This window comes from Blennius ocellaris (genome assembly GCF_963422515.1).
Source record: "Blennius ocellaris genome assembly, chromosome: 6".
NCBI classification, from domain to species: domain Eukaryota; kingdom Metazoa; phylum Chordata; class Actinopteri; order Blenniiformes; family Blenniidae; genus Blennius; species Blennius ocellaris.
Window position 1 is genome coordinate 15,688,329 of NC_137655.1, and position 22,000 is coordinate 15,710,328.

At 39.5% G+C, this 22,000-nt stretch overlaps 1 protein-coding gene across 1 annotated transcript; it reads left to right on the top strand.

Moving 5' to 3' along the window:
* Positions 1-1,514: 1,514 nt before the first annotated feature.
* On the top strand, positions 1,515-21,624 carry scn1laa (sodium channel, voltage-gated, type I-like, alpha; the record flags this gene model as incomplete). The annotated part of the gene is made up of 26 exons (XM_080498186.1): positions 1,515-1,754; positions 3,185-3,319; positions 3,460-3,548; positions 3,647-3,775; positions 4,129-4,220; positions 4,508-4,753; positions 5,346-5,412; positions 5,745-5,886; positions 7,394-7,600; positions 8,719-8,985; positions 10,030-10,398; positions 11,886-12,009; positions 12,108-12,346; positions 12,447-12,620; positions 12,765-13,121; positions 13,283-13,744; positions 15,426-15,555; positions 15,651-15,805; positions 16,184-16,357; positions 16,530-16,652; positions 18,121-18,390; positions 18,475-18,531; positions 19,620-19,761; positions 19,853-19,953; positions 20,052-20,322; positions 20,426-21,624. The coding sequence occupies exons 1-26, from the start codon at positions 1,704-1,706 to the stop codon at positions 21,622-21,624; spliced, it is 5,772 nt and encodes a 1,923-aa protein (XP_080354312.1). The 5' UTR covers positions 1,515-1,703.
* Between the last annotated feature and the right edge of the window lie 376 nt (positions 21,625-22,000).

The following is a 22,000-nucleotide window of genomic DNA, read 5'->3' on the forward strand; positions in this document are numbered from 1 at the left end:
CCTGTTAGTGGCTTGTATATATTAGATAGCAGGTAGACTTTTTGTCCTTAAAGTTGATGAGACGAAATCAAGACAAAAGCACTAAGTAAGGATTTGAAAGAGATTAAATTATCATGGTCAGATGACCGCAACAGAGAAAGTTCAGAAAGTGGCCGAAGTCAGGAAAAGCTCATTGATGCATGTGGTCACATGGAGGGACCAACCTCACAACTTAAACCACTGAAAGCACTTAAAGAATCTGCTGCTAGTTTTTGTGGAGTCCTTACCTCCACATGTCAGGTCTGCTCCACAGTAAAACACGGACTGACACAATAGTAGGCAGGTGGACTGAATTGGTGTACATTAAAAAGAGTCTTTTTTTATTTATTTATTTTTTTCCTCGTCACTGGCACTCCCTTTGTTACTGCAATTACGTCACACATGCAGAGTTGAGTTCTGAGGACAGTTGATTGACCACTGAGTTTTTGATTGATTTTTGGCATGTGATTCATTGCCACACAACGTGTGGAAGTCTCCTCTTACACTGTTGCATTGGGATGAGGCAGATCTAAACCCTTTGTGGCAGGGAACCTAAAGAGACGCACTGCAGTCTGTAGTGCATTCATATTTAATACTGCATAGGTCTTCCTAACACATCACAGCAGTCAGGTCTATTAGTGGGATGGATCTTTCCCCCCCACCACTGCCCTGTCACAGCCTCTGAGGGAAGAGCAGACTATTACCATTTTGAGGGATGGCGGAGAGGTCCAAGAATTTCACCTGGAATTGATCATTGTCATGTCAAATCTTAATTCTATCTACCGGCAGGCAGATAATTAGATCTAATTTTATCGTAGCTGGAAGGAGTACATGTGTGTGGCTGCCATTTCTTGGCTCTTTATAGTTTTTTCTCTTCCTGAAGTGATCATTGATAAAGAGAATAAAACAATCCTCTTTCCTTATTCTAAAATAGTTGTCAAGTCACGGAGTCTGTTTGTCAATATGTGTTTGTTGATCAACTATAGGGGAATCAGCGCAGGGCTGCACCTGGTTAGGTTTCTCACCGCATAGCAAGATGGTCCCCAGTTTAATCCTGCATTGCACGCCTTGGCTTTCTTAGCAGAGTTTGTATGTGCTCCCTGTGCATGCATGAGTTTCCTCCAACAGTCCAAAAACCTACATTTGAGGCTGATTGGGGACTCTAAACGTGACCATAAGGGACAATATGGGCGTACGTGGTTGTCTGTTGTCATGTTTGCCCTGTGATGGACTGATGACCTGTTCTTACCATAGTTAGCTGGGACCTGCACCTGAACCCTGTGACTTTTGGCTAGAATATTGATGTATATTATTAAAAATAATTGTTATTTGTGTCAGAATGAAAGCAGTACAGGACCCCACTTTAAACTATCATCGACCTCTGCAGGGATATACTGTGTATCTGTTCTGACTCTCCAGGGCCGTCTCATGTCGGAGGCTAGCTGCTCACTCTGAAGGTGCAGGATGAAAAGATGGAACCGCTGCTTGTACCACCAGGTCCAGACAGCTTCCGCCCTTTTAGTCGTGAGTCCCTCAAAAACATCGAGAGGCGGATTGCTGAGGAGAATGCCAAGAAGCCAAAGGGAGAGAAGAAAAAACGACATGACGACAATGAGCTCAAACCGAGCAGCGACCTGGAGGCGGGCAAGTCACTCCCACTTCTGTATGGGGACGTTCCTAGAGGCATGGTGTCGACACCGCTGGAGGACCTGGATCCCTACTACTGTAATCAGAAAGTATGTTTACTTTGTTTCCAACAGGAACTTGAATACACAATATTCAAACTTTAGTTTTTAGTGAAAAATTCTTTGACTGATTTGGCTAAAAGTCTTCCCTCTGCAAACAGAGTTCACTTAGTTTTCATCATTTGACCTCTCAATGTCTTCCAATTGTATTCATAATCCTTGAACATAAATGTAAATGTATTTTATTTTGATTTGGTGTGATAGACCAACACAACATGCCACATAATTGTGATGCGGAAAAAAATTGCTTCATGGTTTTCTTTTCTTCTTTTTTTTTTTTATAAATAAATTGAAAAGTGTGGCGTACACAAGTATTCAGCCTCCTTGAGACAATACTTTGTAGAGTCTTTAGCTGTAATCGCAGCTGCACATCTTTTGGAGTCCTGTATGTCTCCACCAGCTTTGCACTTAAATTTTTGCCCATTTTTTTGCAAAACAGCTCAATGGATCCGTTCAGGCTGATGTGCAGTGTTAGGTTTCTGCCACACATAACGTTTTGCATTTAGTCTAAAGATGTCTAATTTGGTTTAATCAGACAAGATGTTCGCTGTGTCACCAACACGGCTGGCGGCAAACTGCTAACGGGACTTCTTCTGGCTTCATTTCAACTATGGCTTCCTGAGCCTGGTTGGTGGAGTGTAGGACTGATAATTGTCCTGCAAACAGATTGTCCCATCTGCACTGTGGCTCTCCGCAGCTCCTCCGGAGCAACCCTGATTCTCCCGGCTGCTTCTGATGGTAGATTGCATGGTGCTGACATTTTTCTATATATATCAGCTTGATATATTTTTTTGTCACTTAACCTTGCTTTAAACTTATCCACAACTTTCTCCCTGACCTGCCTGCTGTATTTCTTGGTCTTCATGATGCTGCTTGTTCACGGATGTTCTCTAATGAATGTCGGGAGCTCCATAGAACAGCTGGATCTATACTGAACAGATTGCACAGAGGTGGACTATTTTTACTAACTGGGTGACTGCACAGGGTTGGACTGGATTATATTTTGGGTATCAGAGTGAAGCGGGATGAATGTCACACTTTTTTTAATTGAATATTGAAAACCATGTGTCATTTTCCTTCCACATCACAATTACGTGGCACATTGTGCTGGTCTGTCACATTGAATTCCAACAAAATGAATTTACATCTGTGATGTGACAAAATGTCGAAAAGCTGAAGGAGTGTGAATACTTTTGCATGCAAACTAATATGTTTACTTTCATGTGGGCATTATCTGCATTTTCATGTTTTATTCGAGGCCCGAAATGATTCTTCCTCCAATATGTGTGATGTACAAAGTAGAACAAAATGACTCTGTATGATTAGCTGGAAGTAAAACATGTTATTGTGATGAATCATAATGAATGATACTACTGCATGTTACTCACAGAGCACAATTGTATTTGATCTTTTTCTCTCAGACTTTCATAGTATTAAATAACGGGAAGTTCATCTTTCGCTTCAATGCCACTCCTGCCTTGTACCTCCTGAGCCCGTTCAACCCAGTTAGGAGAATATCAATTAGGATTCTGGTACACTCATATCCTTTTATCAAAGTGATAAGTATGACTTCTGTTTTGTTTTTGATTCTATAATGTCTTAATACATGTGGCCATGTGTTAACATTTTTGATTCTGTTGCAATATTGATTTATTATATATGAAAAAAAGTGTCTTCCTTGACAACTGAATGCAAATTGTTCAGCATGGTGATCATGTGCACTATCATCGCCAACTGTGTATTTATGACATTTAGTCAGCCGCCTGACTGGGCAAAGCATGTAGAGTAAGTTTTTCATTGGACTCACTCAACCAGACACATTTTATCACAAGCAATTAGTATGACCGAGAGACTGGACTAAAAGCTGTTTGTCTTCCCACCAGGTACACATTTACCGGAATCTACACCTTTGAATCCCTAGTTAAAATTTTAGCTCGGGGCTTCTGTATAGGAAAGTTCACATTTCTGAGGGATCCCTGGAACTGGCTGGATTTCTGCGTCATTGTCATGGCGTGAGTACAGAAATCCCACTGAAATACATTCAAACTCGGACATTTGGATATGGGGACAAGATGGCTGTGTTTTATTGGTTGTACGATTATTTACAAAAGCATTTTGTAGACATCTGTTATTATTTTTTAAAGGAAAAAAAACTATTTAAAAAAAGAGGCTGTTGTTACTTCATTTTTCTTTCTGTTCTTTGATTCTTTTCCATCATATTGTTGAAAGACCATGTGAGATATTTTCAAACTCTATTTTTTTTTGTTTTTGTTTTTCACTTAGTCTTCTGAAACTGATAAAATGTTTCCTGGGGAATGTTTTTCAGTGTGTGCCTAATATCAAGAAATTTGATTCTTTCTTGCAGGTATCTCACAGAATTTGTACCACTTGGAAATTTTTCAGTTCTGCGAACATTCAGAGTGTTAAGAGCCTTGAAAGCCATTTCAGTCATCCCAGGTAAGCAGTATTTGTAACATTATAACGTGACCACTCTAATACAAATAGTGGAGATGCATCCTATATGATAACTGCTGCATAAGTGTACGTGCGTGCACGCTCGATTGATTTTGATCCTGTTTCACATCAGCTATCCTTTGGAATTGTGACTGTGAGAGAGCAGTGATAATCTCAGTGGGGCACTCCTAAAGATAATACCTACTGGATTGGCACTACTTGCTATTGTTTGCATATGCCTGCTGTCCTTCCTACCGCCTTGAAATCATAATAGATTTTGTGTCTGGCAGGTCTGAAGACCATTGTTGGCGCACTGTTCCAGTCAGTGAAGAAACTGGCTGATGTAATGATCCTCACAGTCTTCTGCTTGAGCGTGTTTGCACTTGTGGGGTTACAACTCTTCATGGGCCATTTGCAGCAAAAGTGCATATTGATGCCAGATGGGAATGCCACCACAAATAATACCATGAATGGAACCAGTCCAGAAGCCAGCCAGGAAAATGAGTTCAACTGGGACACTTATGCACGCGATAAGAGTGAGTACTTGATTATTGTCTTTTCTTCCACAGCTTAATCTTTTGTTTGGGGAAGAAAAAAATATCCGTCAAAACACCGTATAAATGATGTTCTTAGACATTATGTGTTTTAGAAGTATTATTAAGAATAATATTGTTAATCATTATTATATTTTTTTGTCAAAACATAATTTATTGTATCCAACTCAATTCTATTCAAGTCTCGTCTTTTTTATTACAGTAGGTGTGCCTATCAAAAATATACATTCATCAAGTGTGTAATTATTTATTATTTCATTTCCATAAACGTATTCTCGATGAGCCAGGCACAGATTCATACAGACTCACAGCATTTCAAATGAAAAATGTCAGAATTAGTACATTCTTGTTGTGTCTTTGATTTAAGGGACTTTGATCCTGAATTGACATCCTTCTTAGAGAGTGAATTCACAGAAGACATGATATATTGATGATGTCTTGGACTCATGCTCACTCTGTTGGGTAGCTTTACGTAATATTGTTATTCGAGTTTTGTTGTAGTTTTTCGTTTTCTCATCAGCACCCCACCAAATACACATCATATTAACACTTTGTTTCTCTTTTTCCCTGTCAGATAACCATTATTATCTCCCAGACAAACCCAAAGATCCACTTCTTTGTGGAAATGCCAGTGGAGCTGGGTAAGCCAGCAGTGTTCTATCTATTGGAGCAAGTGTTTCCCAACCCGAGATCTGGGACCCCCTAAGGGTGGACTTGAGGCTTTCACTATTCTAAAATTGTCAACATTTCACTTGCACATGTTAAAGACGATCATATTAGACTTTTTGTAGAATATCAAGCAACAGACTGCTTCCATTCTGTAAGAGTGGGTGTGTCCACAAGTAGTTTGCTTCACTACAATGTTTTGTCAAATCTATAGAACTGTGATATTATGCATAGCTTATGTATCAACAGCACTATGCAGTAAGCACCAAAATTCCTCTGAGCTCAGTATATCCTCTGTTTCATGCAGGCAGTGTCCAGAGGGGTACACCTGCATCCGGATCGGAAGGAACCCAGACTATGGCTACACCAGCTTTGACTCCTTCGGTTGGGCTTTCCTTTCTCTCTTTAGACTGATGACACAGGATTACTGGGAAAATCTTTACCAGCAGGTGGGCAATGGCATAATCCATTCTGGCCTTTTTTGTTTTTGTTTTTTTTCTGTTTGGTTAGTGACTTGTAATAAATGTCACTTTAGGTCTCACATGGTTCATTTTATTGGGCAGTGTCACTCAGTATATAAAGAAAATATTTACTCTTATGTATGGTACCAGTTCCTGTATTTAGGATGACTTTGCGAAACACATAACCAGGCGTTGCCCTTTGTGTTGACAATGTGCATTCTTCCTCCACAATGTTAGTATTAAAGAGAATATTCAGAGCATCCTGTTCAAACAAACATCTAAATGCTGTGCAGGTGCATCTTGCTCCTATGAAAAAAAAACAGATTAGTTGCACTGACGCTCAAGCAAACACTGCCTGAATAGCTTTAAAAAGGCAAATAGGTGTACTATGAATAGGTCACTGCTTAACATTGTTATATCAACAAGTAAAGCAAACAGTAATATAGCCACGCTTCCATGAGCAAACATTTTTAGCACCATGTATAATTGAATTGCCGGCTCTGGGGCAATTCACTCATGGTCCTCCTAAGATTATGGCCACTATTACCCATGATATAGAACAGAAATGAAAAGATCTCCAAGTTAAAATCAAGTAAATCAAAAAACAAGAAAGCAAAACGTTTTCTTATACAGGAAAGCAATAGTTTCTCAACGGTGATCAGAACAACAAGAGATTTTGCAATTTGAATTTTCATTTGTATTTTTCACCTAAGTTACTGGACCTCTTCAGCATTACTTTGACCAGACAGTGATAGTAGAATGTTGTGTGAATCTGGTCTCGTGCTCGAAATGTTTATCATGATTTAAATATCCAATGTGTGACATTTTTTGGGCTGCGCCCATCCTTTATGTCACTCTATCCAGTTTAGGGCCATGTGGGGCAGGAGACAGTCTGAGCTGATTGTTGGTGAAGGCAGGGTCCATCCTGGACAGACACAGACAGTCACACACTCACATTGACATCTATGGGAAAATTAGACGGTGTGAATGTCGGATTCACATTATGAGCTTTGACATCTGGACAAGATAACATTCAGAAAACACATACACATAGTTTTGAGGAACATAGACAATGATATACATTTGAGCACAACATAGTTATGATCATGTATTTGGACCACAGAACGGCTTGTACAATCGTTTGACATGTAATGTCATTTTAACAGTATATTTTAGCTGAAAAGATTATTAAATTGTCTTATACAATCCATAAAAAATGTCAGGCAAAAGTAGTCACTGTGTCATCTCTTACATGTATTAATATCTTGTGAGTACGTGCAATTTAACCAGCCTGGACTGACTGTCGACTTCAGCAGTGCGACTTTGGACCACAAGATGGTATAGCGAGTCACGTATAATGTTGGTCAAGCTGATTTGATTGTTAAGATTCAAAACAATAATTGAAGCCATTGACATCTGAAATATCAACATTGGAAAAATAAGATGGCACATTGTTGAGTGTAATAGTAACTGAAACGTGTGTGTTTCATTCCAGACTTTGAGGGCAGCCGGGAAGCCATACATGATCTTTTTTGTACTGGTTATATTCCTTGGCTCCTTTTACCTGGTCAACCTGATCTTGGCTGTGGTCGCTATGGCCTACGAGGAGCAGAGCCAGGCCACATTAAAGGAAGCTAAAGAGAAGGAGGAGGAGTTTCAGGCCATGCTCGAACAGCTGAAACGGCAGCAAGAAGAAGCCCAGGTACTCTAATTTATTGCAAGATATCAAACACAGTATAGACCAGTGGTTCTCAATTATGTTCTGTCATGCCCCCCCCCTAGAGGACAAAAAAATTTTCAGCCCCCCCCCCCCCCCCCCGAATTGTACTACCATTGAGAACCTGATAATATTTATTTATTTATCTGTATAAACCATGTATGAGTTGCTGGCACCAGCATTCTGCATACAATCGCCTGATTATCAAAATAAATTAATAAAATGAGCTGGAGGCCCTTTTTTTATTGTTCAAGCATGAATAAAGACACTAATACTGAAAGTCGCGCCTGCCTCACGCCCCCCCTGACACCCCACCACGCCCCCCCAGGGGGGCTCGCCCCACCATTTGAGAAGCACTGGTATAGACTGTGTATTTGTGGGGATTTACTTTCTCCAACCAGCAAGTGTTTTACATGCACTCTGACTTATATTGCTTTGTCTTTTACAGTCTACAACCACACTGTATACCTATATGTGACATCCCATATTATCTTGAGAAAATAAATCAAAGTTTGCTTCCATTTGTCCATTTTGATTTGGTGTGTAGCAACTATAAACTGAACTAACAAGCTTTAGTTCAATAAATTGTGTTTAAAAAAATACTTCTACTGGATTGTTAAGCGATTAAAAGAAATTAATCCAACTTAAGAAATGTCCATGTTCTTCACATCACAATGCAACGTTGCTACAATAAAATACTGTTATTTTTTATGGATGTTTAAAAAAAAAAAAAGTGTTTTCTTTTTTCAAAAACTGATTTCTATTTGAAAAAAATTGTTTTATTTGATGCTTCTTGAGGAGGTATTATACTTAAGGAGTATAATAATGTTTTTAGCTGCTATTTTACAGAGATTCATTGCACAGTGTGTGGTTATAAACTTGTGTTATGCATCTGAGTGTCTGTATGTCTTTTTACAAATAAGACATTACCCATCTCATATGCAGTCGCTCTGTGATTGTAAGACTGGCACAATCCTGACAGAGAAATTCATCATAGATGCACCAAGGAACACCAGCACCAATTTGATTTAATCTATAAAGTGTGAAAATTAAAAGTTTTCCACGCATTTCTGTCGTATCCCATTTTCTCTTCCCTGTTATAGGCGGCTGCAGCTGCAGCCTCAGCAGAAGGCGGGGAAGCCAGTGATAAAGGTGGCGGCACTGAAAGTTCCTCTGACGCATCCAAGCTGAGTTCGAAAAGTGCGAAAGAGAGACGCAACAGACGACGAAAAAGGAAGGAGGATGAGGGAAAGGGGGGTGATGATGGTCCTAAATCTGGATCACAGGACAGTTTAAAGAGGACTCACTGCCGCTTCTCTGTGGACGCAAACCTGCTCAGCTATGACATGAGATGCTCATCCATGCACCAGGTATGCCAACGTCTCTCAGAACAGTTAATTCAATTCATATTTTGTTGGTTCTCGTGAGCGTTGGGTCAGCTTTCAGCTTCATCCATCTAAATTAAGTCATGTCATTCATAACTATGCACTGTACTTCACTGTAGTATCTGTGAGTCTTCAATAATGATACAATTCCAATGAATGTATGTTTTATCAAGCACTGACACTTAACACATTTTAATACACTGTAAGCGGTAATATAAAGCTATATTATATATTTGCACTTTTTTGACTGAAAAACTATTTATTGAATATGGACTCGTGAAAATAAACTGTTGGTATGTTGCTCCAAAATGACAAATGAATAGCAACACTCATATTTTCATCAGGATAAATCAATAGTCCAGTTTGTTATGATCACATTTGGATTTGGTATTGCAATCCAGATACTTGAAAAGCAGCTTGACAAATGGCAGACTAATGCTTTTGAGCAAACTGCAGCTTTAGATAAATGGCTGGATTTTACAATGACCAAATGTGGGTCTAACTGACGTGTTAATTGTTAGATTTCAGGATTTTTATTGAAAAATATGTTTATTGCATTATTATTGTTTGGGGTTTTTTGTGATGTGACTAACCCATATTCAACATTTTTATGCTGCAGTATCCGTAACTTTTTTTGTTTTTGTCATCATCATCATCTCCATCATCATCATCATCATCATCATCCTTCTCTTCTTCTTTGACTGCTTCCTGTGTTCTTCCATTGCCAGTCGTCATCGGGATGCATTTTAAACTGTATTAATGTGTCTTATTTACAATACCATCTTTGTGAAAGGCATCATCAGCATCAACTTTTTCTTCTTCATCATCTTGATCTTTTCCAAATCATCGTTGTTAATATTCTCATTCATCATGTTTTTACTTCCATATTTATTTAATCTTTGTGCTGTGTGTTTCCCAGCATATAGCTCTCTTTATTTTTCCATCTGTGCACATGAAGATCATTTTCATGATTCAGCGTTCCTTGCTCTTGCTTTCAGCATGTATCATGAGAATATCTTTCTCTCCTAGTCCTTTCTGAGTTTTCGTGGGCCCCTCTTCTCATCCAGACGGAACAGTAAAACCAGCATTTTCAGTTTTCGGAGCCAAGCACCGGACGTGCGCTCAGAAAACGAGTTTGCAGATGACGAGAACAGCATTTTTGAGGACAACTTGAGTCGAAGAGGCTCTTTCTTCCTTCCCCAAAGACGTGACCGACACAACAGCAGTATGAGCCAGTGCAGTTTCTTGTCGCATCTCCTTCAACCCAAAGGCCTCATGCACAGCTCTGTAGACCGCAATGGCATCGTCTCTCTAGTGGGTGGGAACTCACTCCCATCATCACCTCTGGGGCTTCTTCCGCCTAAAGTGATGATAGATATGGCCTCCACTGGAGACAATGTAAGAGAGGGTTGTCTCGCCACAACTACCCGTTTTCGCTTGCATATAGTCGTGTTTGTGTCAAACGATTTCTCTCATAGCATTTTGCACACAGACCACATACAACACATTAAAATTGCACTTGTCGTGTTGTGGCTGATTATTTTCCAAACCACGACAAATGTCAGGGATTGGTTAGAAAGTAGACTGCAGTATATTGTGACCAGAGAAACAAGCACCGGCTGTGTTTAAAACAGTCTTATCCACCGCTGTACACTGAAAAAGCAGTCGATGCTAATTTGTCCACTTGGGATTGCATTGGTTTAGTCAGGGAAGAAGACAAAACACTTGTGAACTGAATGTAGATGAGATACCATGATGCAATGGCAAAAGCTATCAACCATAGTTCCAGAGAAGTAGCATAAAGTATGGCAAAATTGATTATTGTTAAATAGTCTCATAATCCCTTTACTGGTTTGTCCCACTTGAGATTATTTTGATTTTGACCCCTGTTCTTGATCTTTGAAATGTTTTTCATACCAAAGTGATAGAATTTTCCAAATAAATCAAACCTGCAGTGCCAATTTCCTCACTGCACGTTCAACACGTTTTTATTCTAACGACTACTTTCTGACAAGGTAAAAACTCCATCATCTGTATTCAGATAAGCAGGGATGTGTACTGTACGTACAATGGATGGCAGTCACAAGGCAACAATAGCTATAGGATCAAACGAGAACAAAAACCTAAAGATAATCGAGGTGGAAAAAAGTATGAAAAAGACGAGATAAAAAAAATAAATAGTTGGGACAAAATCAGACAAACACAGTAGGGTCTGACATGAACAAGACAAACTGGTGACAGGACTTAAAAATACACAATACATAGGAGGGAGTTGGGGGATGTGAAAAGACGAGGATGGACACAGTCAGCAAGAGGTTAAGAGGTAAGAGTGGCCAGACAACTAAAACAGGAGAACCATGGACACACACTAGAAAACATGAAACACAAACCTGAACATGATCTTGACATATTAGAAACAACAAAAAACAACGAGATAAAACATGAGAAAGTGATTGAAACAAGAAGATATGACCTCGATTCACAAAAGATGTAAATCATAAATCATCTATCAAACCTCTCCAACTGGAGATGATATGAATATTAAAGGATGATGATAAACAGACTTTAAGTGGTAAAAAGTTATTACCGGGTCACCTTTCCATCAGTAATATATCTTTAAAACAACAAACTCTGTGGACACATGGGCTGGATAATGATAATGACATAAAAGATGGTCAACAATGACAAAAAAGTTGTTTATTTCATCATACTTTCATTTGTTCACTGTCATTTTTAGCTTTGTATTTACAATGTTGTTGGGTTCGTTGTTTTATTTTCACGAGTGGACTACTTTACTGACACACACACTTTAACCTTGTTTGTCGTACTGAGTTACAGCTTTTCTCAACCACAGCTGCATCTTTGACAATTGTTTGTGTCTCCAGGCTGACACTACAGAAACCGAGGAGAAACCAGCCAGTGGTCAGGAGTTCATGGACTTCCTCGAGGGCCCAGAGATCAGACAGAGAACTCATAGCATAGCGAGCGTCATAACCAGCACAATGGAGGGTAGGGATTGTCCACCATGCCATTCACAGAAAATCAAGACGGTCCTGTTTTGATTACATATTTATTGAAAAGAGTTTTGTTTTGTTTTTTGCCCATAGAGCTTGAAGAGTCAAGACAAAAGTGTCCTCCTTGCTGGTACACTATCGCTCAAAGGCTTCTCATCTGGGAATGTTGTCCAGCTTGGCTTAAGATCAAGCAGGTGGTGAAACTAATTGTGATGGACCCATTTGTGGACCTGACTATTACCATCTGCATTGTATTAAACACACTCTTTATGGCCATGGAGCATCAACCAATGGACTTGGCATTTTCAAATATGTTGAGCGTTGGGAATGTGGTAAGTTCACTATTTAGTTCAGTTTCCTGTTTAAAGTGTAAAAACAAAAACAGTTATAACCTTTTACATTAATGTCTTCTCTTTTCTTGTTTTATTGCAGGTGTTCACTGCCATCTTCACTGCTGAAATGGTCCTCAAGATCATTGCTTTGGATCCATACCATTACTTTCAGGAGGGATGGAATATTTTTGACGGGATCATTGTCAGTTTAAGCTTGATTGAGCTCGGCTTGCAAAACATGGTTGGCATGTCTGTTCTGAGATCATTCCGATTGGTGAGTCTGATGAGCCATTTAAATTCATGCAATGAACACCTTTTGTTTGCCACCACACTACATGCCATGTCATGTCATGTGAAGTAAGTGGGCTTTGAGCGGAGGAGTGTTTGAAGTCACTGATTTTCATTTTTCTCTTTACAGCTCAGAGTGTTCAAGTTAGCCAAATCATGGCCAACTCTGAACACACTGATAAAAATAATTCGTAATTCAGTGGGAGCTTTGGGTAACCTCACGCTGGTGTTGGCCATCATTGTCTTCATCTTCGCCGTAGTGGGCATGCAGCTGTTTGGAAAAAGCTACAGGGACTGTGTGTGTAAAATCTCTGATGACTGCAATCTGCCTCGATGGCACATGAGTGACTTCCTCCATTCATTCCTCATTGTGTTCCGAGTGCTTTGTGGAGAGTGGATAGAGACCATGTGGGACTGTATGGAGGTGGCTGGAACTCCCATGTGCATCATTGTCTACATGATGGTCATGGTTATTGGAAACCTTGTGGTACATTACATTTCTTACAGTCAATTCAACAGTCAAACACATCGTACATTTTTTTCTGATTAATGTGATGAATTATCATTCATGACACAGCTTCATATCTTCTACATGTTTTGTCTGATATTATGAAGTGAATATTAATCTTACATTTCACTGTCTGGTAGGTCCTGAACTTGTTCCTGGCCCTGCTGCTAAGTTCATTCAGTGCAGACAACCTGGCTGCCTCGGAAGAAGACGGTGATAACAATTTACAGATTGCTATCGGGCGGATTAACAAAGGCATTGACTTCGCCAAGTCGCTTCTTCGAAGTGGCTGCAACAGCGTCTGTCTGGGCAAAAAGAAGAAAGGGAAGGGTGAGGACAAACCACTGGATGAGCTCCACAAAGCTTTAGGACCAAATGGTGTCCCCAATCATGTGCTCAAGAATGGCAATGGGGACGTGACTGGAGTTGACAAGACTGGAGACAAGTACATTGTGAACAGCAAGAGTGATGATTCCATGTCTTTCATCTACAATCCCAGTCTGACTGTGACTGTTCCTATCGCTGCTGGAGAGTCTGACTTTGAAAACCTCAACACTGAGGACTTCAGCAGTGCTTCCTCCGAGGCACCAGCATTTCACGTGGTGAGGATGCTCTTGTGGATTTGTATACCTTGAGATGAGGCAACTATAAAACCAAAACTTGACAGTGTCTTCACAAGATTAAAGTTTATTTTGTGTGATGCATTACGAGGTTTTGGTCGAGGGAAGGATGGTGTGCTGGTATAAAGGGTAGATCACTTAGTCCTCAATCTGCAGTCCTCGCAATGAGATATGATTATGTGTCATGATGTTTCCCTAAAGAAGCCATATAACCACAACCCTTTAAAACAAGGAGAGGCCATATAGACAGGAAAATGCAAGTGAGCAGATTGCATTATGTGCCATTTATGTCTGAGTGCTGGGGTGCGGGATCATCCTCCATTGAGGATTGTGCTTGACATAATAGAAAACCTCATAGAGTGAAAGGATAAAAAGAAATACTGCATATTTGAATGATCAAATGTGCTATGTTTAAATAGTTTTTTGCCACTATCAGTTCATTGACTTTAATTAAATAGCTAAACATTTTTTTTTGGTGATTATTTGAAAAGCTGTGGTTTTAAGCAGGATTGTTTTCGAAGATGTCTTGGGCACTTTAAAGTACATTGTGCACACAGTCATAATCCAATAAGCTTTCAGCTGATACAGCTGATTGTTGTAATATTTTGGTTTCTCCAACAATAATAACAAAAAGTATGATTTATGGCAGTGCCATTTTATTGGATGGCAAAGGCCAGTTTGCATATGCTGTGCACTTGTGCTGTGCTGCACCATGGTGATGATGATGATGATGATGATGATGATGATGATGATGTAGTGATTTCCTGAGTTAAATATTTAGTGTTCCACAGTTTGCACATGATTTTTCTCAAACAGTCCCTCTCACAGAAGCAGGAGGTCAAAATGATGCACAAACACAATCACGCTGACTTTAGTGCATACAGTATATCTCGGTAACATGCTTACATCATTCCCTGCACTGCATTAGCTGGTCCCAGGGCAGCCGAGAGCTTCTGCATTCTCCAGGAAGACATTCAAGCTGGTCTCCTGCCAGCTATTAGCAGACACACCCTGCAGAAACCAATACAACAGTCTGAAAGAGAGACTATATGGCTACTGTGAAACACTGTCACATTTTAAATCACAATGGTTTTATCGCAGATTTTGTTTGTATTTTAGAGTTCTGGCTGAAGGGGGGAAAATGTACAAATATCTAGCATTCAAGATTTAATCAAGTCTTCGTGATTGATGTAGCCTGCTCATAGGCCGGTGCAATCAAACTAAATTAATGAGGAAGCCAGGCAACAACAGCAGCGGTAAAGCAGAGTTCTTAACATTTCTACATTGATGACAACAAAAAGTGTTCCCTTGCTGTCAAGCTCAAATGTAGATTTGGGATGTTCTTACTGTTATCTAGTGGAACTGCACATGTTTATTTGTGTGAGTATTTATAGATGTTTGTTTAGTGTGACATCTGGGGAAATTGAATCCTGGGTGAACTATGTTTTAGCCTTCTTGCGGCTGAATTAATCACAATATTAAGTGATTCTCGTGAAATCTTCAATTCCAGCTTTAAACATACAGCGGACATCTGATGCTTGCGTGCATTCCTTGGTATTTATTGATATTAGAAATAGATTATGTGCCATTACATTGGGGACAGATGTCAACCTCTTTCAATGCTATTGCAATTTTTCATCTACAATCTTACTTTTGTCTGCAGCCTGTCGAAGATGAGGACCTCAGTTCATCTGAGGGCAGCACAGTAGATGGGTTATCTCTTGGAGAGGGAGCAGATTCTGTAGACTTCGAATTGGAAGAAACCATGGATCCCGACGCCTGCTTTCCAGCTCGTGAGTACTGCCCTTTTTTTTTTTTTTTTTTTTTTTTTTATTTGTTCTGAAGCTCACACAGCCAAAACACTCTCTTCCATATTCTTGGTTCTCAGGCTGTGTGCGAAGGTTCAAGTGCTGTCAAGTGAACGTGGAAGTGGGCAGGTGGAAAATGTGGTGGACGCTAAGGAAAACCTGTTTTCGAATTGTGGAACACAACTGGTTTGAGAGCTTCATCATCTTCATGATCCTGCTTAGTAGTGGAGCACTTGTAAGTTTCAGCAAAGGAAACGTTAAAATACCTTTTTAAGCATCCAGTTTGCCGTAAGCAATGGATTTGATGAATGGACTTAATTCCTATAACATTTTTTTTCATTGCGTATTCAGTCTCAGGTTGGTTTACATTAGGATCTCACAACTTTGTTACCTCTAAATAAAATGCTGTGGGCTCTCTCTTTGATATCTGAAGACAAACAACGCCACACCCACTCTCACCAACTAACAAAAGCAAGAGCCTTTGAAATAAAAGCAACTGGTCTGCTCTAGATTTTAGTTTAGAATCATTGTTTTATTTGGACGATTTGGACTTCAGACTGTAATTCGGTTGTATGTACAACTAAATACGCTCTGTGTTTGTATTGTTGTCCAGGCATTTGAGGACGTCTACATTGAGAAGAGGAAGACTATCAAAACAGTGTTGGAGTTTGCAGACAAAATGTTCACCTACATCTTCATTCTGGAGATGCTGTTGAAGTGGGTGGCGTATGGATTTGCCAAATATTTTACAAATGCCTGGTGCTGGTTGGACTTCCTCATTGTTGATGTAGGTTGAGATACACTTGTTTACAGAATCAAAGTTTTTATATTCATGATTTGTATTTAAAAAAAACTTCGCTCTACGAATTTTTTGTCATATCTGCTCTCTTTAATTGGGTTTTGATCCTTCTTTGCTCTTAATGTCACGTCTGCATCTGATGTATGTATGTGTGTTCCAGGTCTCATTAGTCAGCCTTGTAGCCAACGCTTTAGGGGTTTCTGAACTTGGTGCCATCAAATCTCTCAGAACCCTGCGAGCTCTGAGGCCCCTAAGAGCCCTGTCACGATTTGAGGGCATGAGGGTAAGAAGCGCTGCCATTTCTCTCATGAGATATAAACTCTTCACTGCCAGCTTTCTGCTCTGGATTTAAACATGATCTCCCTGCAACCTAAAAAAAATGCTCAGATCCCCAAATTTGTTGCATGTAATTGACACAATCCTCTCCTTCCCAAACCCTCTTTATCCAGCTACTATTTATCCTCATGGTTGACTTGAATACTTTTAGATTAGATTAAACCTTTCCTGATTATGTACCGGTGATGCAGTTCATATTAGTGTTAGATTAAAGTGATTTACTTGTTGAGAATTGCCAACAAAAGCAAACATTGATGCACATTTTCATTTGTCAATTAACCTTGGTTGGAACAATGGGCATCATCTGTGATAGGCTGGAATCACTGTAAAGCATTGGTCCTCATAATGAAATTAGAGTCTGTAATCATTGCCTGTTTGTTATTTATTAAAGGTCTATTTTATTCAACTCTGAAAAATGTCTTTAAAAAATTACCTTGTTGTATTGCATGCGTATGCTCTCCTGTTGATTCAAAATGCAGTATGGTAAAAGAGGTGAACATTTTGAATGGTTTTCTGCAAAACAAGGTTTAATCAGTTTTTATTTAGCAGCCCGTTGCATTGCTCGCTGGTTGATTTGGTAGCATTTATATAGACCTATACTTGATCTTTCCTCCTGAAACCAGACATTCAAATGAGTACAGCCAAAAATGTCTTTACCCTACTGGCATCTTTCGTCTGTGATAAATCTTGACAATAAATGAATGGTTATATTTGCCAAGACTACCCATTCTAAATTATGCTTTTTTGACATCTGATAGAATAGCTTTCGCTGTGGTATGCACGTGTGAGCTGACCAGAGTAGAGTGCTTACGTAATCGAGGGGGTAGAGTTGTCGTCTCCCTGCTGAAATCTATGTATTGATCAGCTGCATTCATATTGTGGTGGTCTAGATCTACAGTGCTGTTTTCCCTCACGTGGTAGTCAGTAAATTCCCTCATTTGCATGCGCAGCTTCTCGTCTGCATCAGTAGCACTGCATTTGTTTATATTATAATTTCACTGTCTTGGATATTGCTTGTTGCGTTACTTGATGTGATTTTTTTTATGCTTTATTTATGTTTCTGTTTACAGTAAGCACATTTTGTGGCATTCTTCTTCCTCTCCAAGGTGTTCATTTTCAATGTTCTTTTAAAGTTTAGTTGTTACCCACTAAAACCACTTTTTTTATACAAATAGTACAGCTTTTTCATCATTATCTTGCCTGCTTTCCAGATTCTCTCCCCAAATTATTTACCTCACAGCTTTTGTATTTGACCTTTGGTGTTAGTCATAGTTGTGCAGAGATCGTGTTGATGTGCATGTTGGTACAACAACATTCACTCTTGTGCTTTCCTGTTCTGACCATTACCGGAGTTCAGTGTTTTTTGCACCCTGACCTGCTGTGCACATACACTGTGTTTGCGTGTTGATCTGCAGGTGGTTGTCAACGCCCTGCTGGGAGCCATTCCTTCCATCTTCAATGTGCTGCTGGTATGTCTCATCTTCTGGCTCATCTTCAGCATCATGGGCGTCAACTTGTTTGCGGGAAAGTTCTACAGTTGTGTGAACAGAACCACAGATAAGCCCATCCCTTTGTCCACTGTGAGAAACGCTTCAGATTGTAATGCGACAGCGGATGGCCGATGGAAGAACGTCAAAGTCAACTTTGACAATGTTGGCATGGGTTACCTTGCACTCCTGCAAGTTGTGAGTAGCTATCACATGAATGCTCAATTTTTGAACATTTATTTTTCTCAATATGTTGTTTTTTTTCTTTACATTTCTAAACAGGCAACTTTCAAAGGCTGGACGGACATTATGTATGCCGCTGTGGACTCTCCAAACAAGGTAATACATTTTTTTCCCTGCTTTCTTTTCAAATTCTCAACGCCAATGGCTAAGGTGTATCATGATTCCATAGGATTCTAATGCAAGAGTAATGCCAAAGGAACAAATGCGTATTTCTGTGTTTCCTGTTTTTAATCTATTCACACCTGCTAACATTATATGGATCCTCTTGTAGTTGTTTGCACAGTTTGTGTGTTGCTCTTAAAGAGCATACATCCATTTGTATAGCTCTGAAAATATGTTGAGGCCAGAATAGGGTTTATCCTGGTCCTTCTCACTTGAGATCTGGCTTTGTGGATGTGAAAATCAAGCCATTTTAATACAGTCAGAGAATTGTCAATTGTGCAGCAGCTCTTATGAGGTGTTCTCTGTCTAGAGTAATCATTACTTATTAAAAGGTTTATAGATGCACATGGAGAATAAAGCATGGCCAGTGTGGTGTGATACAACAAATTATTAAAGTTCAAATTGCTGCAGACGTTAATGGTAGTTCTGGTAGAACAGTGTCACAATATAAAATGGTTGTTGCATGCTGTGTATGGGGCTCCATAAAGGGAACAGTACAATATTAGACAGGTTGTCACTGATTGGTGTATGTTCCACCAGTTGAGATGATTATCGTGGTTGGTTGCAAGTTGGATCATAACTGTTTAAAAAGATCTATAATGTTGACATTTCTTCAGTATGTGTAGTAGTTTGACTTTCATAGATAGCTTATGAAAAGCGAAATTCACAACTATTGTTCCGACATTCATTTCGGATTAAGTTGATAGCACAAATCAGAGCCTACAGGTAGTTGTGGAGAGTGGAATATAGCAGAGAATTGGTAAGGCTTGTTCATCTTCTTAGCCTTGACGTGTTCCACCTCAAGTTAATATTAGCTCCAGAGTGTGAGTGCACATCTTACAGAGAAGTCAACACAAAACATTTACCGTAATTGCAAAAATGTATCTGTTTTAAATATAACACATATAACAGTGAAAATAATGTAATAGAGCTTTTTTTGTCGGTGATAAATCAACTGTTGCTGAAATCCAAACAATTTTAACTTGACTGTTCAAATATCTCAATTTCTCCCACAATTATAGCAAGGAGAACAACCAGACTATGAGCGCAATCTGAAGATGTATGCATATTTTGTTGTTTTTATCATATTTGGAGCCTTCTTCACTCTCAATCTCTTCATTGGTGTCATCATAGATAATTTCAATCAGCAAAAGAAAAAGATAAGTATTACAACCACATTCAACACTATTTGAGACATTTGGACTTGCGTTATTTAGCTGTGATTTAACATGCTGCTCATGCCCTCTTTACTTAGGAGGTCAGGACATCTTTATGACAGAAGAACAGAAGAAATACTACAATGCCATGAAAAAGCTTGGCTCAAAAAAACCACAAAAACCAATTCCCAGACCATCGGTATGTAACCTGAACTATAACTGCATCTGTTTTCTATGCGTGTGATTTTTATTTTTTTTTTAAGTATCTGAAATTTGTTTGTTTTTTATCTTTTTCAGAACAAGATTCAAGGATACATTTTTGATTTCACTGCAAAACAAGCATTCGAAATTGTAATTATGGTTCTGATATCACTTAATATGGTTGTCATGATGGTGGAAACGGCTGACCAGTCTGATGAAAAGAGCAAGGTCCTCGGCAAGATCAATGTTGTGTTCATTGTCGTCTTCACTGGAGAGTGCCTGTTAAAGATGATCTCGCTTCGCCAGTACTACTTCACAAATGGATGGAATGTGTTTGATTTCATCGTAGTTGTTCTCTCAATCATTGGTATGTCCTACCTGTATTTATTATTTAGATTTTTTTAATTGTTCAATTTGTCTGGCTGCCTCTCTTGTGACATGTTTGTTTGTTTGTTTGTTTTTTCTTTCAGGGATGTCGCTCTCAGAGCTGATAAAGCAGTATTTTGTTTCGCCAACCTTGTTCAGAGTCATTCGATTGGCTCGGATTGGCCGTATTCTTCGCCTTATCAAAAGTGCCAAAGGAATTCGCACACTATTGTTTGCCTTGATGATGTCACTTCCTGCCTTGTTCAACATTGGTCTCTTGCTGTTCTTGGTGATGTTCATCTATGCCATCTTCGGCATGTCAAACTTTGCTTATGTCAAGCGGGAAAGGGGCATTGATGACCTTTTTAATTTCGAGACTTTTGGCAACAGCATGATCTGTTTGTTCCAGATCACAACGTCAGGAGGTTGGGATACCCTGTTATCTCCCATTCTTAACAGACACGAAGATGATTGTAACGCTAAACTGGAACATCCTGGCAGTTCTGTTAAAGGGAACTGTGGGAATCCTCCAGTGGGCATCGCCTTCTTCGTGAGCTACATCATCATCTGTTTCCTCATTGTGATAAACATGTATATTGCAGTCATCCTGGAGAACTTTGGTGTGGCCACTGAGGAGAGCGCTGACCCGTTGAGCGAGGATGATTTTGAGATGTTTTATGAGGTGTGGGAAAAGTTTGATCCTCATGCAACACAGTTCATGGAGTACAGTAAGCTTGCAGATTTTGCAGATGCGTTGGACCCGCCACTACGCATCGCCAAGCCTAACAAGATTGAACTGATCTCTATGGATTTACCGATGGTGAGCGGTGAACGCATCCATTGCCTAGACATCCTGTTTGCATTCACGAAACGTGTTTTGGGCGAGGGTGGAGAGATGGACATCTTGAGAGCGCAGATGGAGGAGCGTTTCATGGCTTCAAATCCTTCAAAAGTATCTTATGAACCCATAACCACCACCCTCCGTCGTAAACAGGAGGACTTGTCTGCTTTTATCATCCAGAGAGCTTTCAGAGAGTATGCAAAGCAAAATCTTGGAAAGGCCATCAGGCACTGTGAAACATCCAGTGTTGACATTCAAAGGAATGAAAATCACAGTGACAAAGAAGACCTTGTCACAGAGAAACTTAAAGAAGTTTCTTCTGCTGATAAAAGTGAACTGACCCCTTCAACGGCTTTGCACCCTGAAATCAACAGTGCCGCAACAAATGGTGACAACAAATATGAAAAAGACAAAAGCGAAAAGGAGGTTGTGACCAAAGATGTCAAAGAGCAAGATAATTAAACAGAAGTTCAAGAGGCAACAACAGACATTTTAACCAATGGCAAAATGTTTACAACTTTTGAAAGTGACTATGAGATCCATTGGACTCCACCGATATGGATAACTATGCCAAACTGACCGTGCTTACTTGATTCTCGAGGTTGGTGCCGACATTGGAAAAGCGGGTCATTCACGCTGTTGTGCAAAGCAAGGATCTCCTTCGGGTGTGTGGAGATGGACAACGTTATTCAAAGTGTTCTGAAAGACACAGTAGTTGATGCTTTAACTTCTATTGCAGCTAGTTCTGCTATCCAGTGTCTTTAATTATTGTTATATCACTATTGTATTACTTAACCTAATTATTTTTCACAAAACATATTTGTGGTTATTTCTTTAA